At 34.9% G+C, this 17,995-nt stretch overlaps 1 protein-coding gene across 1 annotated transcript in view; it reads right to left on the bottom strand.

Moving 5' to 3' along the window:
• LIMCH1 (LIM and calponin homology domains 1) overlaps positions 1-17,995 on the bottom strand; it is a 335,209-nt gene that overhangs the window by 96,871 nt on the left and 220,343 nt on the right. The window contains 3 exon segments of the mRNA XM_074273744.1: positions 2,223-2,333; positions 4,536-4,566; positions 8,241-8,347. Of these exon segments, the coding sequence (XP_074129845.1) occupies positions 2,223-2,333; positions 4,536-4,566; positions 8,241-8,347 (249 nt within the window).

Raw genomic sequence — 17,995 nt, 5'->3', positions numbered from 1 at the left:
ATCTGTCTTCCAAGAACCAGCCTAGTTAAGGCTGGAGATATTCATGATTCCAAGTTGAGCCATATGTCTGTTCATTCATTCATTCTTCTACAAAGGTATGGAGGGATTGGGCTGTGCATAAATGCAACAATAATACAACAATAAATTAACAAAAATAAACAGATAAATACAACAATAAAAGGGAAATCCTCAGGAACATTACAACACAGAGGAAAGAATGTTGCCTTGAGTCAGACAATCAGAGTTCAAATTCTACCTGATATTTACTTCTTCTGTAACACTATTAACTCTCTGGGGCTCAGTAGCTTCATTTGTAAAATGAAAGGCTTGAATTACATGAGTATGAAAATCCCTTGTAGCCTTAAATCTGTAATTCTAGAAAATTACAGGTGCTGAAAATATTAAAGTAATTAAAACATATCTGTCGTAAAATGCTTTCCTGTATTCCTTTTAAAATTACAGACAAATTTTAATGTGGCAAAAATGACAGTAGTATCACTTTTAATTTATTAATTATTTTAATTTTTCTGTAGACTAAAACAATTTAATCTTATATGAAGACATGTGACATGCTGAATTAGCCTTGAGTTATTAAACAAAAAGGTAAGTGGCACAAACCAATAATTCTCTGCCACCAGAGAAGTTGAGGTTCTTGGGCTCTTTGGCTAAAGTCAAGCCGGTATCCACACCAATATAATGAACCATGTGAGGACCCAGAATGCTTAAGGAAAGGAAAGCTGTTTCCAAGTTGAAGCATTCAAGCAGATCAGAATTGTAAGATGAAGTACATGAATGGCTACTGCAATTTTGCCTTGAGAGAATGAGGCTCAATCGATCAGTTAATCAATGGTCTGGTCTATGCGACCTTTATAACCTGTTCTGAGCCTGATTTTATTCCTTCAGATAAAACAGCTCTCTTAAAACCTCAATACACTATGTAACTACTACTGATTATGTTCATTCCTAGTATGGAAATCTAGAGCTAGTATAAAATGGTGAATGTGGGAGATTTTGAAGATTAATGCACACTTTGAGAGATGGGACACTAGTCAAATTCAGGAAATGCTTTATTGTATGAGATGAGTTATCCAGACAAGTACAACATTGAACTAAGAATCAGACTTCCTAAGTGCTGTCAGAGTCTGAGAAACGGGATGGAAAGGTGATCAGAACACTGAACTTAAAATGAAAAAGACCCAGGTTCAAAATGCATCTTTATTAAAAGACACTGTTAGTCACCTCTCAGCCTGGGCAAAACTGGGATAATATGTCTTGCATACCTTTGCATAGAGTGCTATGAAAGGTCAGTTAGCATTACTGTTATTATTGTTTCTTATCCCACTAAAACCATCAGATGTAACTTAATATATGCATTCCAGTATCTCCGTTTCAAGAAGTATTGTAATCAATCTGGTTTTGAAAACCCCTAACATATTCTCCTAACCATATAAACCCTTGATGTATATAAATGTATGTTATTAATTAAAACCGTGTTTATCTGTACATCAAAGCAGCTTCAACCGAATTTTTACTGGGAAACATTGTTAGCAGATCTCATAAGTTATTGTGTATATAATTCAAGATAAAAACAAATTTGGGTTACATTTTTAAAAATTCCCTCACTCAGACTTAAAAAAAAAAAAAAGATTTATTTTTTCTCTAAATTGAACCAAATTAAATTAATAAGTATACTCTACAATGACAATTATATTAGGCTGCTGAATTGTCTTTTCAATATCCAACTCATTACTTTGTCATAGTTGTAATGATGAAAATGGAAACAAAACGTTTTTAGTTTCTCCAGATTTCTACATACTATGTCATTGGTTATAAAGACTGAATAAAATGACTTAAAATTAAAGTGCAAAATGTTTTCATTTTCTCTAAAATTTGTTTTAATCAAATGGTTTCCTTCTAAAAACAAATTAGCACTGTCAAAATTTGCCCAAGCCAGCGAAAGACAACTCTAGTCTGAATCAGATCTGCTTGGACTCAATTCTCTTGGATGTGAAGGTTGGACAATTCAGGTACGCGGGGGATACATATGGCAAAGATTTAAATCAATTTTAAAACATGGTGGTTTGCACATGTCTGAAACATTTGTGTCTCCATGAAATACTGCAACCCTGAACTGGGATGCCCTTCCAAATACAGGAGACTTGAGCTTGCTCCTTTTCATCCTTTAACAGCCCTCCCAAGCCAAAGATGAAGAGTTTAGTTACCTTTCGCATCTGTGCCAACAATCCTTCAAACTCCTTCAGGTTCAGTGTGGTTCCACTGTATGCTGTGCAGCTGTTCGCTGCCTTCCCAAGCCAGTAAATTGTAACTAATACCTGAGGAAAAAAAAGAGAGGTATAAGTACAGAACCCCTTTGTCAGATTACTTTTCGGCTTACTGGAGAATCTATACTCAGTACTATGAGGAAGGCAGAAGAGGGGGAATGTCTGATATTGATTTACAAAAGGCTCCCCATCCATGAGGTACCCATTAAATGTAAAATTCATTTTAATAAGAACCTAATGTTATGTCAGTCCACACAAACAGGATTCAGTAGTTTACACTGGACTAAGATTTTAGGGAAATAGGAAAAGAAAAGGGCTCTGAAAGAAAGACTAGAAAATCCTATATTATTTTTAAAGAATGAAAGTGTTTCAAAATTAAACAAGGAAAAGTTCAATTGCTTAGACTCTTCATTAACTCAAGCAATTGGCTTGAAACATGGTGGGTTACTTTAAAGGCAAAATAGGGTCTTGATTCTACAGAGGGGGTTTGTTATGTAGTACCGATAGGAAGAATAGGTAGGAATGAAATCACATTATACATCACAATTATCCCCACCATAAAACGGCATTTGAGTTAAGCCAGGGAAAAACCCAACAACTACAACCACCACCGCAAAGCCAGGGAGGTAACAAATGCTAGAATCAGAAATCAAGGGCTTGATTTGAACTAACAATTAATTTATATTTACTTGGGAACTCAAAGACTTCAATTTGCTGATGCTGACACTGCTATGGATTAACATCTCATATGTTCGTAACCTTTTATGTTCAATTTCATCATGAAGCTGTGGTTTTTTTATCCCTTTAAATAAAATTTTCAGGGGAAAAAAAAATCATTCATCAAGTTGCATTTCCCAAATTAAGGCCAGAAAGGCTTTAGCTGAGGGCTAGTCTCTTAAGAACCATCCAGATCTGAAAAATCTCAGCAGAGGCAAAACTGCGATTTCATTCCCATCTTCAGCACTGTTTTATTAGCAAAATTAAGGAGGTTTCTAAATATTTAGTTGTTACCACTCCATCTGTCTTGCCTCCCTTCATTAATCAGGACTGAATATGTTTTGGAGACCACAGCATCTACACATGGTTTCAAGTGGCAATAAGCCCAAAATATGACACTGGTATCGTGGCTTCAATTAAATTTTGATTTTATACTTGTGCAGGCAAAAATATCCTTCACAACTCTCCCCAAACACCCATTTCCATGCAAGTCTTGGATCTTGAATACATTTAAGAAGCAAATTTCCAGAGAATAAAAGCCTCCAAATGTCATTACATTAGACAGGGTCATAAACTAACTCTAATGTACACTAAGTGTATTAGACTATTTGGAAAATCATGATGGCAGACACAAAGGCATTAAAAGCATGCATCTTTAATCTATGGACTTTTTTTACACAACTGAAATTTTACTGGGAAAGAAGCATAAACCTGGGGAATTTCAGCAGACTGAGTGGGGTGAAATGGGAAAAAGGGGGTGTCAGTCAAGTTTACAAGTTAAGAAGATGAAAAAAACAAACTCCCAAGCTACCATTATCCCATAACCAAGAGGATCCAAACACTTTCTGCCAATATTATAAGCATTAGACCATTTCTCTAGATACAAGCACTAGACCATATTCTTTCTCCATTTCAAAATTTAAAATTGAATTGATTTAACCTATTTGTCTTTTGTAAATGAAAGCCAACTGGAAAATGTGGACTTGGCATAGAAACTTGCTTTCATATGATTGTACAATTACAAAGTGTTTTCATATACATTCTTTCCTTTTATCGTTAGAAAACACCAATGAACACTTGAAAGATCCATGGAAGAAACCAGTCAGTAAAAACACAGCCTACCTATAATAGTTGCCATTTCCGATTACTTTACCATTTTCTTAAAACGGTTTGCCCAAACATCTTAATTTAATAATCTCATCTGTGCCTAACAAACTGGTGAGAGACTGTGTAATATAACTATTACCATGTCACTTGGTCTCTAAGTAATCAAAGAACTCACTGGAGATTTCATTTCTGTCTAAATCTGGTATTTCTTAAATTATAAAGAAACTAAAATTTTGCTATTTCTATTCCCATTAGTGTCATTAATTACTCCATCAGTGCTATACATAATTTTATTCTAAGGATTTATTTATTTTTTTTAGGCAAATAAAGGTAAAATCTCACAAACTGAATAGCTTTGATTATCGACAAAACCTGACATATATAATAAAAGAGATCTGTATGTAGGTACAGAGTAAAATTGAAACTTACATTTTTCAGCTTTCTACTACAGTCAATGCTCCTAGGATATAAGAGAAGGAGGAAAAAAAGTAATTAAAAAAGCAAATTTCTCACAAGGATGCAACTCATGTGACTTTCCCTCAATTATGTACAAAATATTTTTGGATAGAGCACAAGCTCTGAAGTCAGGAGGACCTGAGTTCAAATCTAGTCTCAGACACTTAACACTTCCCAGCTGTGTGATCCTGGGCAAATCACTTAACCCCAATTTCCTCAGGGGAAAAAAAAAGAAGAAAAAGAAAAAAAAAAGAATCTAACAAATACAAAATAAATAGAGAGATGACATAAAGTAAGCTGTTTAGTTCAGGATTTCAAAACTGGAACAAAGATAAATTGGAAGGTTGAGACATCATGAGGGAAAGATATGATTGTAACACCTACATGAAATATTATAAAGACAAGAACTGTCTTTTTAATTTCTCTGGTATAAAAACTCCTCAGTAAAACAATAACAACAAGAGCAACAAGAACAATAAAAAAAAAAAAAACTTTTTTCTTCAAGAATATTTCCTCTTCAATGCAGGAGTCATTGAATATTGACTTTAGCAGAAAAGGTTAAGTGACTTCCTAGTCACACAGCCAGTATTTAGCAAACCTGGGGCTGGATTTCAGGTCTTCCTGACTTCTAACTTACTTGTCTTTCACTATCCACAAACTCAATCTTTAATCTAACTTTCTCTAAAATTAAATGCTATTTAGTTATTGTAACATGTAAAAACAGATTCATAAAACATTTTAAAATTTATTAAATTAAATTCAACAGTTGCTCTTTAAGATTAGTTACCATACTTCATGGATTACACCGTGCAATAATGTTAATAACAAATTATTCTTTTATATATTCACCAACTCTTCTGATCCTGTGGAAGAAAACAATAACCAGAGAGAATGCTGTTTTGGCTCCAAACTAACCCTGCAATAATAATTTCACAATGTCCCCTTGAACAACGCTTCCTGGTGCTGATATAATAACAAATAAAACCAGCATTCTTTATGAAGGGCTTTGAGGCAGTTCACTTCTTTCCATACCCTGAATCCCACAAACAGGAGGAAGAACACTTCTGGTAATATGCATAGAACAACACATTACAATCTGTTCAAATCATGCTAAGAGAAAATGCTTAAATCCCTATTTAAGAGATATTTAAGAGAAGATGATAGAAGAATATGAATTTGACTACAATTATCAAAATGGAGAAAAGGAAAGAGAAAAATGAAAACAGGAAAAGCCCAAGATAAAGAAAAGGGGGGAAATGGGAGGACAGAATGATAGGAAAGAAAAGGGGGAAAGATACTAAATAGAGGGAAGGAAGATCGGAGAGAAAAGAAAAAGAATGGAGGAAGGGTAGAAAGGAAGGAGAAATAAGGAAGACAGAAGTTAGCTATGAGGTAACTGTATCCACATCATTAAAATGGATCTTCCCTCTTTCTCCCCACCTCTTGCCCTCTTTTTCTCCCTTCCTACCTCCCTTCTCTTTCCTTCTTCTTTCATAATTATAGTCCTACTTTAAAACTATAGTTTATTAGCATAAACTCTTTTGTAATGTGAATGCAAAAGCTTCCTGGATCTGGTCATAATTTTACAAAGGAATAGTCACTCCCAACTTAAAAAAAAAAATGGTGTACCTAAGTGAGATTTGCTTTCCCAGATGAAAAGTGGTTAACATTTTTGTTAGATCATTCAACTACCATCATTTCTTGTCATCTGACTTTTAAGTACAACAAAAGCAACTAATAATCCAGTAATTCAAAATGGAGGTAGGCTTCTTTTTTCCCCTGAAATTATAAAATTGAGCATGTTGATTCGCAGAGGGCTTGATAGAAGTTATATTTCAAACTGAGCATGGAAATTGCTTAGAACTTAGTACAAGGCATTCTTATCAGAAGATGAAATTATTTACCATCAGTTATTTGCTCAACTGAAAGTCTCAAAGGATAAGCAAATAAAGTTCAGCTAATAGTATGTGTGTATGTACACACACAGTGCATGTACATGTATGCATCCATAAATACACAGGTACACACACATGTGCAGGTACAACACACACAGTTCCTAGAATCAGAATCCCCAAATCCCAGATTAAAAGGGGGATTGTCAAGGAGATCTTGTCCAACCCTCTGAATTCTGGGAGCATGGGGAAAAAAACCCCACTAGAAAAGGAACCAGGTGCCTTGGTTCAAAGTCTGTCCATTACTTCGCGTTTGTATGTTCTTTCACCCCTTTCTGTTTCTCAGTTTCCTCTCCAGTAAAATGGAGGGAGGGCATGTCCAGATTCCTCTGTCTGAAATCGGTTCTGGTTCTAGCACTGAGCACACAGTCCCTCATTTATGGAAGATGAGGCTCCCCAAAATTCTATACAGTGGCATAATTAGGATTAGGATTCAAATTTCCAGGTTTCTTTCCACTGTACTATGATGTTTCCAATTAAATGGAATTTAATTTAATATTATAATATTAACATAATAATATAATTTAACTTGATTGGGCAGAAAAAAATTATTTGGATATTTCCAAAGATGTTTAATCTGTGACTTGTTAAATTTGGGTCCTCCCCTCTAAATAATGCAATCAGCATCTACCTCTTCTATACCTCACGTAGACAGTCTTGAGACAGCTAGATGGCTCATTGGATAGAGCACTGATTCTGGAGTCAGGAAGGTTGAGTTCAAAGTCAGCCTCAGAAACTCACCAGCTGTGTGGTCCTATGTCAGTTAATCTCTGTTCCTAATAATTGTAGAAGAAAATGGCAAAATGACTGCAATGTGTTTGCCAAGAAACCCATAAAGAGTCATGAAGAGTCGGACATGACTGAATAACTTTAAGAGGAACTGTGCCTTCCCCCAAAAAAGTTAATCATGGGTTAGCCACTCCTCTGGTAATAAGCCTTTCAAGACTTAACTAGAACATCCCTCGGATGCCCCCAAACTAGTTCCTATCCTAGGCTCACAAAATTAAAACTTTCCAATTTAATAACTGTTAAGAAAATAGAATCATCTTTATACTACAAAAGGAATTGAAGTAGACTTTTATTTTAAAATTTACCACTAAAACTTACAAGATATTTCTTTTTTTCTTTGTTATTATTATTATTATTATTATTTTTTTTTACTATCCTGACCATGAGCTCACTCTTTCATTAGAAACTGGTAAATCCTTTCATTTAACTACTACCATTTTATGAAGGGAAAGTTTGGGCCGGAGGATTACTAGATTAGTTACATTGCAGTGGTGAGGTTATAATGGGCTCAGCAAAGGATCCATGTTCAGGGAAATTAGGAGTAGCTGCAAATATAATGGAAAGCTTTCATTGCTTACTCAATTGAGTTTAGCTTTGTTTACTTGTCTTGCAACTTTGAACTTGTATTCAAAAGATCGAAACTGTAGCCCCTAAAAGTTTCTTCTTTTAGCCCCAAACAGATTTTGGACTTTTTCCACTCTATTTTTCCACTTTTTCCATTCTAGACTTTATGAACAGTATCTTGCATCTGAAAGAATTGCATTTGGTTTTATCGAAGAATATACAAGGAAAGAAAGTTGGTGTAAATGAAATTCTGATTTTGGTCAACACTATTACATGTCCATCAGCATAAACCATTCTATTATCCCATGCCCAGTTCTTCCCTTCCGTCCACCCCAAAACATAAAAGATAAGATGAATATCCATAATGACTTACTTGATGGCAACTCTATTGGAAGTGTCCTGGAGATCACCTGGGTCAAAAAGTTGAGATTCTTTAAGCCCGAGCTCTTTGCAGCCTCTTAAGAATAAGATGATATTGTCCTAAAAGACAAAGAAATTCAGTTCTTCATCTGAGAATATCTCAGTAAGCAACTCCCTAGCTTAAATTATTAAGAAACTTCAGTCATTTAGATTCAACTCAACTCATCTATTACACAATAAAGTAAAACTACACAGTCAAGCCAAATTCATTATGTTTTATCTACCTTAAGTTACTTGAAATTAAAGCATATCCACATATTAAGGTACATGTCCTTGTCTTATATGACCAAATTTTCCTCTCTGTATTTCTTTTCTCCTAGACTAGATTACAAACTCACTGAGGACAAATACTTGTAAATTAAGCAATAAGATATTAGATAGTCTGGGAAATTGTGACTCATGTAGCATCCTAGAGACCAGCAAAGTTCCTATTAAGATACAAAAGAACCTCATCCACATCTCTAGCTTAACTAGTCCCTTTGGGAAATTTGAAGAACAGAGCTGCAGCCCAAAGGAGGAAACTAGAGATTTGGATAGGGGAGGATGCATGGAGAAAATAGAAGCTACAGAAGCAACATAAAACAGGTCAACTGAACAAGAGTTAAATATCTGGCTTCGGTGAAAAAGCCCAAACTGTTGTTGCTTTTTGTTTTTTGGAAGGAACAGGCTGCTCTCAGAAAATCCTGAAAAGATTTCCATGAGCTGATGCAAAGTGAACGTACTTTGTATAACATAAGTAACACTATGATCAGATGACTGAGCTATTCTCAGCAATACAAACTCTGAAGAACTTATGCGGGAAAATGCTATTCATCCCCCGAGAAAGAACTAATAGTATCTGAAAGAAATTGAAACATATTATTTTAACTTTTTTTATTTTTGTAGAGGTTTGGGAGGTCTGTGTTTTCTTTTGCAACATGACTAACTTGGAAATGTTTTCCATGACTACACATGCATAACCTTTGATAGAGCACTGTTATTATAATATATGATAGCACTAAGATTCTGTGAATAGGATTTTAGCCAAGGAAGAGGCAAATATTTTGTAAATATTAAGAATGCACTTAATTTCAATTTCATTATAATTGTTGCATTAAAATAAAAGCCACAGAAAACTGGGACACTGATACATTGTTGGTGGAATTGTGAATACAACCAGATATTCTGGAGAGCAATGTGGAACTATGCTCAAAAAGTTATCAAACTGTGCATACCCTTTGATCCATCAGTGCTACTACTGGGCTTATATCCCAAAGAAATACTGAGGAGGGGAAAGGGACCTGTGTGTGCAAGAATGTTTGTGGCAGCCCTTTTTGTGGTGGCTAAAAACTGGAAGCTGAGTGGATGCCCATCAATTGGAGAATGGCTGAATAAATTGTGATATAGGCATATCATGGAATATTATTGTTCTGTAAGAAATGATCAACAGGATGATTTCAGAAAGGCCTAGAGAGACTTACATGAACTGATGCTGAGTGAAATGAGCAGGACCAGGAGATCATTGTATACTTCAACAACAATACTACATGATGGACAATTCTGATGAATGTGGCCATCTTCAACAATGAGATGAACCAAATCAATTCCATAGAGCCATAATGAACTGAACCAGCTACACCCAGAGAAAGAACTCTGGGAGATGACTATGAACCACTACATAGAATACTCAATCCCTCTATTTTTGTCCACCTGCATTTTGGATTTCCTTCACAGGTTAATTATACACTATTTCAAAGTCCAATTCTTTTTGTACAGCAAAATAACTGTTTGGACATGTATACATATATTGTATTTAACTTTTACTTTAACATATTTAACTTATATTGGTTAACCTGTCATCTGGGGTAAGGGGTGGGAGGAAGGAGGGGAAAAGTTGGAACAAAAGGTTTTGCAATTGGCAATGCTGAAAAATTACCTATGTATATATCTTGTAAATAAAAAAGCTATAATAATAAAAAAAATAAATAAAATGAAAGCCACAGCCTTTTATTTCCCTTGAAAATTTTTCTTTCAATCAAAGTTACAGATAAAAGACTTCTGACATGTCTTCATAAGTTCAAGTAATTTTAATATAAAAAGCAAACCTCTCAAAATGGAAAGAAAAGGTGTGAGAAATCTCAGAATTAAAATGAACATTCTCCAGATAGAACTTGTCCCACTTTTCGGATTCTTTCTCCCTCTATATACTGTACCAATAACTAAAAAACCATCAAAATGTAATGGCAATTATGCAAGCAAAATTAGCTACTTGCAAAGAAACAGAATATACACATTTTATTTTCTGTACTTTTTAACCCAGTTTTTTTTTTTCTTTTTTTTTCCCCTGAGGCTGGGGTTAAGTGACTTGCTCAGGGTCACACAGCTAGAAAGTGTTAAGTGTCCGAGACCAATCTGAACTCAGGTCCTCCTGACTTCAGGGCTGATGCTCTATCTATGGCACCACATAGCTGCCCCCTTACCCAGTTTTTGGGGAAAAAAATTCCTTTATTAATGTATCACCTAGGAAAATGCCTTGCATTTGTAAAGACTTAATATTTAAATGATCATTGAATTGATTTGAACATAACCAAACAGAATTTCTAGTATTTTTAGGGCAGTTCTGATTAGGTAGGACTTGCTGCCCAAAAGGAAGGGGGCAAAAAAGGAGATGAGAAAAAATACCATCTTTATTTAAGGATCCTAATCAAGATGCTCCCAGAGATCACATTAGATTCCCATAGCAATTCCCTAACCCCTCGTTTGTCTAGACTCCTGGGAAAGGCCTTGCATATACTATTCCTCCACGCTGCCATCCTGGACGAGCACTCACCCTCTCTAATGGCATGGTATTTATTCATTGCGTGAACAGCGGGCACAAAAGCACTGTGTTGCCAGCCAGCCTGAACAATCTGAGCTGGAAGGTTGAAATTGCTGTAGGTCTCCTTCCAGCTCCTTGATGCAATTTAATGACTCTGGACAACTGCCAAATTCCAACCAGGAGGAGAGCCAGGAGAAAGCACCACCCAGCCAGCAGTTAAGCCCTGGGCAAAGCCAGCAGTGACCAGGAAAGGCAAAAACTTTCATTACATGAAATGCATCCTGTAAATTCCATCTGGTTTGGTCTCCACACTGAAACTTTTCCACATTCACAATTCCAACCAAAACACATCACAGTGTCTAAATTTTGAATGAGAGTAAGTAGAGAGACACTGGTTTACTACTATTTTCCTTGCTGAAAATGGTATTCCCACTCCAGGAAAAGTTCGGCAACAGTTTATGATGTTTTAAATGACTATAAAGTTATTCTTTTTAAAAGTCTGTTCTCCAATTTAGATCTGCCAGAGTTTTAAATTTATTTGATGAAAAAACAACCACCTTAAGACAGGTTACAGACTAAATGATGGATGCAAAACTTGGCCTGGTAGGGTGGAAAAGTTCCTACTATCTCTTGGCTAATTAGAAAGTACTATAAATTTACTTTCTATTCAATCAGAAGTACTTCCAAGAGGAAATTCCATGCTCTGTCTAGAATGCTCAGGGCTGGAACTCTAGAACTTGTGAATTCTCAAACTTTCAATCACTCAAGAAACAGCAGCCAAGGCTGGCATTGCCCAGAAAATCTCCTTTCTTGGTAGAGAAAGCTAGATGCTGGAACTTTGGTGGAGTTCAGATTCAGTGCCCATGAACCCCCCTTTCATGCTAAAAGGGTACATAGTCTATCTTTGCCCTCTTTGCTAGAAAAATGTTCTCTCCTTTTACCCCTCTCCCCTTCTTTCTCTATCTCTCTCCCCCTCCCCCTTCTTTCTCCCTCTCTCCATTCTTTTCTCTGATCTATTCTCAGCAACCTGTGGACAAATACAGATGATATTCCTGTCTTCAAAATAGTATAGTCATTTCCAGTTCCTGAAGAAAAGATACTGAGGATTTTCTATATAGTGAAAATGCAAACATTTAGGTTACTTAAATGATGGCTATCTATATACATAAATGTATTCTCTCCAAGTAGATTAATAAGCTCCTGGAGGGCACAGACTGTCTTGAGACATATCTAGTTAACACCTTGCTTATGATTTTGAATATCTGTAGTAAATTATATTTCTAAGCACAATAGTTTTGTCCTTTACACATATTTATGAGAAACTGGCTACTGATTTCCCTTCTAGGATTCTTAAATACCCCCCCTCTTTTTTTCCCTGAGGCAATTGAGGTTAAGTGACTTGGCCAGGATCCCACAGCTAAGAAGTGCTAAGTATCTGAGGCCAGATTTGAACTGACTTCAGGGCTGGTGCTCTATCCACTGCACCAACTAGCTACCCTTTAAAAGCCCTTTTAAACAAATCTTTTACCTCCATTTTTCAAATTCTTCCAATGGCCCTAGAAGAGACCCTGCATTTTAATACATTTTAGGGAAATATTATTTACTTCTCGGCAGGTGAAGATACTAACATGCAATATGAAAATCATTACATTTCTACAAAAATCCCATCTTTTATTTGATTATACAAAATCCTTTAGAAAAAGGATTAGGAAGCTCTAGTGATTTTTGGACCTGGATTTGAAAAGTTCTGAATCCACTTTCAAAAATATTTTCCATATGTATCTAATTTGACGTTCCCATATTACCCATAGGCTCTGTTGAGTGCTTTTAAAATCTTATATAAATATATGCTTCATTAACAGAAATCGACTTAGCATTCAAAACTTAAGAATTTGATTAAATTTGGTGGCTATATTATTCCTACTATCTTGTTTTGGAAGCTGTTATCAGCTAGGGGACTTGATAGTTCCTTACTAAAGGGCATGAGTTCTAAATTCAGAAAACTGGCTGCTATCTTTCTAAGCTCAAAAATATGTCATTGTGCCAACAATGTTAACAAAGAATTAGAAAATGAGGGGATACATATCAATCGGGAAGTGTCTAAATAAGTTACAGTATATGAATGTGCTGGAATATTATTGTGCTGTAATGATGAAGGGGACTGTTTCAGAAAAACTTGGCAAGACCTGTATGAAGTGTGCAGAATCAGGAGGGCAACTGATACAATTGCAACAACATTATAAAGACAAACAACTGTGACAGACTTAAGAATTCTGATCGACATAATGTTTAACCACAAGTGCATAGGACTCATAATGAAACATGTTACCCGACTTCAAAAAGAGAGATGACAGACTCAGAATACAGCCTAAAGTAATTTTTTTGAACATGGCAAATGGGGTATTTGTTTTGCTCGACTATATGTATATATTGCGATGGGTTTTGTTTTTTCTTGTTTTCTCAGTGAATGAAGGAAGAGAAAAGAAAAAAGAGGGAGTTTAGAACTGAAAATAAAATTGAAATTTTAAAAAATCAGTTGAATAGTAAACAAAGTGTTAGCTGTGGAACTAGCCACTATAAGTAGAACTTAACACTTTTCTGATTATTACCTCATTGCCCAAGAAACTAAGGCTACTAGTTGAAAGTTGAGCATTTCATTCATAACTTTTGTACATTATCTTCTCTTCCCATTCAAATCCATGAAAATCAGTTGAGTGAGCTCTTATTAGCTAGAAAAGATAGGCAGTCAGAAGGCAACATGAACTAATTGTTAATACTATCACTTTAAGGAGAACAGATGCTAAACAGGGTAAAACTCTTGATTGTGTGGTTTATTAAATCACTTTCAGTTCTTAAATTCTGGTAAATTTGAAATGTAACACATTATTATTAAAAACATAAACTACAATTACCAATAATAATCAGATTTTATAGTTTTTCTTTTAAATGTGATTTTAAAAGAGTTTTCTCCTTGACTGATTTTAATACCCTTGGTTAAAATATTTCTAATAGAATGTATCTCCCAAGTGGAATATTAAGTTTTACCTAGAAATTTATATTGTAGAAAAATATATTATTACTATCTATTACTTGACACTAGAAATAATCTTGCCATTTGTAAAATGATCTTGTGGAAACACTAGCTGAACTATTAAAATGCAGTTTATAGTTCAAAACATATTCAAACAAAAAGCGTAATCATCAAATTTCTCCCACAAACCCAATCTCAAATTGAAAATCTTTCTGAATAGCCTTAACCGGTTTATTACAGTGCTGATGTCAATTCATAAGACATGACAACTTACTGTGAACCAAACATTCACTGCGGGCCAATCATCTCCCCACAATTTACTAGACAGATGGGGCTTGGCCCATCTCCATTCCTTTCATCCTTTACAATATGAATAAGTATTCACACTTGTCTTTATAGTGCTGCAAGTCAAGACAATGGTTTAATAGCTAAAAGTGACCTCAAGAACAAAGTACTCTGTGGTTTAGGTCAGACATATGGATGGCATTAGACAAAGAAATAGATTTGTGGAGCGGCCAAGTTGGGGGGATAACCAGGAGCCATATTGATAGATCAAAATAACCATCACCCTATCACGTTTGCAGGTCACAACCTCTCTATTGGAGGACTAAACAATCATCAAGGACGGAAATACCACAAATTAAAACCCAAAGGTAACCTTTGCACTGGTTGACTTATACTCACTGCCTGAAGTAATTTTGATAGTCAAAATTTATGGTTGGAGAAAAAATTCAGAACCAAAGGGGAAAAAAACCTGGCAAAACTTCAATTCCCTACCATCACCCCACTGCCATCCAAAGTTTGAGACAAGGACTCTAGTTTAATTTTGAGCTTCTTCTTTATTATGACCATTTTCTAGGTAATTAAAAAAAGTATAAGGAAAAGACTCTTGACTTTGTAATTATACACAAATGAAAAAAAGATCCCTTGATTTTAGTTGACTACAAATTGATTATGACATCCCAGTAAGACATTATTGTTCACTAAGTTTTAAGTTATTCTTAGTTACATTGCTAGAAGCATAATTTCTGCTCAAGGGAGATACAGTGCCCATTCATATTCTGTGCTGATCAGATTATATCTAAAAAGGTGGTGTTCTAAGCACTACAAGTACTATCTCTTTTGAGTTTAACGAGAGTTTAATGAGAGAAAGCTGCATTATAAATTACTCCTTTTTTCTAATATAAGAGGAAACAGATGCAAAACAAGTGACGTGCTCAGAGTCAGCTAGATATTGAAATCTTGAAGCTGGATCTGAATTCTGTTTTTTCTGACTTCAAACTCCCAGTCTATACACTGTACCACCTACCTTTTTTATTTATCATGACTTGGAAATTATTCTAACAAGGGAAAGTTGAAGAGCAAAGCTGTTATGGAAGAAAGGACTTAGTGGCAAAAGAATATATATGATAGTTACAGTCAAATTTCTGAAGGAATGTTATGTGAAAGAGAAATTTAATTCCTTCAGTAAAACATTTATTAATTGCTGACTATGAGCCAGAAACTGTGCTAAATGCTAAGGATATAAAAAGAGGCAAAAGGCAGTTCCTGCCCTCAAAGAACTTACAATCAAATGGGAAAGAAAATATGCAAACACATATATTCAAGACAAATTATGTACAGAGGAAATGCAAAATAATTAAAATAATGAAGAGAGGTTGGGGAAGGCTTCCTGTAGATGGTGGGATTTTGGGAGGGATTCAAAGGAAACTAGGGAGATCAGCAGTAAGAGTGGAGATGAGAGACTATTTCAGTCAGAACTAAGATTATGGGTAGAAGAATTCAGGAAGACCGATTTCAAAAAGAGAAGTCTTTTTCTAACAATTAGCAATGATCTAATGGCAATGGAACATTCACCTTGCAAAATAATGAGTCTACACATCTCTAAAAGTGTTTGAGTGCCAAACTGGACTTCAACAGGGTTGTGGAAAGCACTTCTGTATTAAAAAATGCAACTGAACTAGCTGATTTTCAAGTGTACTTCTACTTGGAAGATTCCAAGTTCCATTTTTTGATAGAACAAGTAATTAAATAATGGAAAAATTAAATATGTTATTCAAAGGAAATTATAGTTACATCCAAATTCAAATTCTGTTTCTGATAACATCTATCAAAATCTTTAGGGTGGGAGATCACCATACTATTACAGTATATTCAATTTATCGGATCCTTTTTTAATATGAATTGAATGGCCCAAGAATAACATTCATAACTGGTAGTTCACTTAACCTTAATTTCCTTTTGATTTTATGACTTAATTCTGCTAGTATAAATGGTAGAGAAACACTTAAGGTCTTCCAGGATCTTCTAGTCCTTCCATCATGAAAGCCAATGAAATGAAAACAAATAATTTAACAGAAATACAGTTGAGAATCTCTGAATAAGGCATTTCTATTCTCACAAGAGATTTTTCTACTCACACTTTAATTCTATTAAAGCCTGCACTAGGGAGTTAGCAATGAAAATGCTCATGGAAGATATATGATTTGTGGAAGAATTTGAGAGAGGAGAGGCAAATGATTTATTCACTAAGTAAAAAAGTAAGGCCAAATAAAATGAGGATTCATAAGCAGAAACTATAAGATTGCTTTTCAATATGGAATGTGGCAGTATTTCCCAGGCATATAAAAAGATCTTGGCTAAGAGAACAAATATTTATGAAATTTCAAAATCCTAGGATGAGAGGACCCTTTGAAATTTGAAAGAGGAAGATTTAAGACTAAATAAAAGGTAATGCATATATAACTGGTGAATAATAAAATATGTATTTCACCACCCTAAGATGCTATTCATGCCAAAAAAATGTTATGTTTAAAAAAGGCTTAGATAAAATGATAAATGATAGATTTCTAATGATTTATCAAAAAGTTGGGAGTTATCTAGGAAGCAAATCCCCAAGGATGGCATCATTATAATCATTATATATCTCTTGCCCCAAGTATCCACTATCTAGAACTTGAAAAAATGGATTGAAAGGACAGTGGTTGGGTCTGGAATGAATATATAGTCTATCTAAAGTTTACTGAAAGTGGGAATAGAAAGGAACAGAGAGAAGAAAATATAAACCAATAATGGGAAAGTATTCCATAAAACACTTCTTGCTGAAAGCTACTTCATATGTGTGTATGTGTAGTCAATACATTATAAAATTAGTCTTGCTCTTTATTGAACATAATTAAATACTTGAGAATGTAGATCTTTTAGAATCATTTAAAGGGGAAAAAAAGATATCTCCAAGCCCACTTGAAAAATAGATAAATCTAAAGGGAAAATATACCACAGCATGAGAATGGTCTAATTGTCTGCCACATCCTGTTTTAAATACTGCTGCAACTGTAAATGTAGTGCTCTCAAACTCTGAAAATATTGTTGTTTTTTTGGTAGTGCTGGTGGTTGATTTTTGGTTTTTATTTTTAATAAGCTGAAACGCTTAAATGTTTCTCTCCCTTTGAGGGCAGGAAGGGACTGAACCTGTAATTTCATCAGAATGGGGAGCCCACAGGTGAGGAAAGACTTATTCATGCAGGTAGGCACCCTCTCCACAACCTAGGTAGCTGAGTTGCCTGGAACAGTAAGAGGTTAAGTGACTTACTTCCCAGGTTTACACAATCAAGTATACATCAGAGACTAGATAAATCTAGGTTTTCTTGGCTTCAAGGACAGCTCTCCAAACATAACACCACATGTGTTCTCTTTCTTCAAGAGCAAGTTATTTATTTATTCAATTCATTTTGTAATTTTCTCTCCTGAACTTAAAGGCCACTTTCTGAACTCCTTTGTTTTAGAACAGAGATAACGCATATTGTTCTAATCTTTGTACAAAAGGGGATAAACCTTCAGAAATTAGGGATTAAAACCTTCAGAAAATAGGAATGAAATA

The sequence above is a fragment of the Sminthopsis crassicaudata genome, chromosome 6 (genome assembly GCF_048593235.1).
Source record: "Sminthopsis crassicaudata isolate SCR6 chromosome 6, ASM4859323v1, whole genome shotgun sequence".
In the NCBI taxonomy this organism is placed as follows: domain Eukaryota; kingdom Metazoa; phylum Chordata; class Mammalia; order Dasyuromorphia; family Dasyuridae; genus Sminthopsis; species Sminthopsis crassicaudata.
This window is presented reverse-complemented; position numbering and strand designations above follow the sequence as displayed.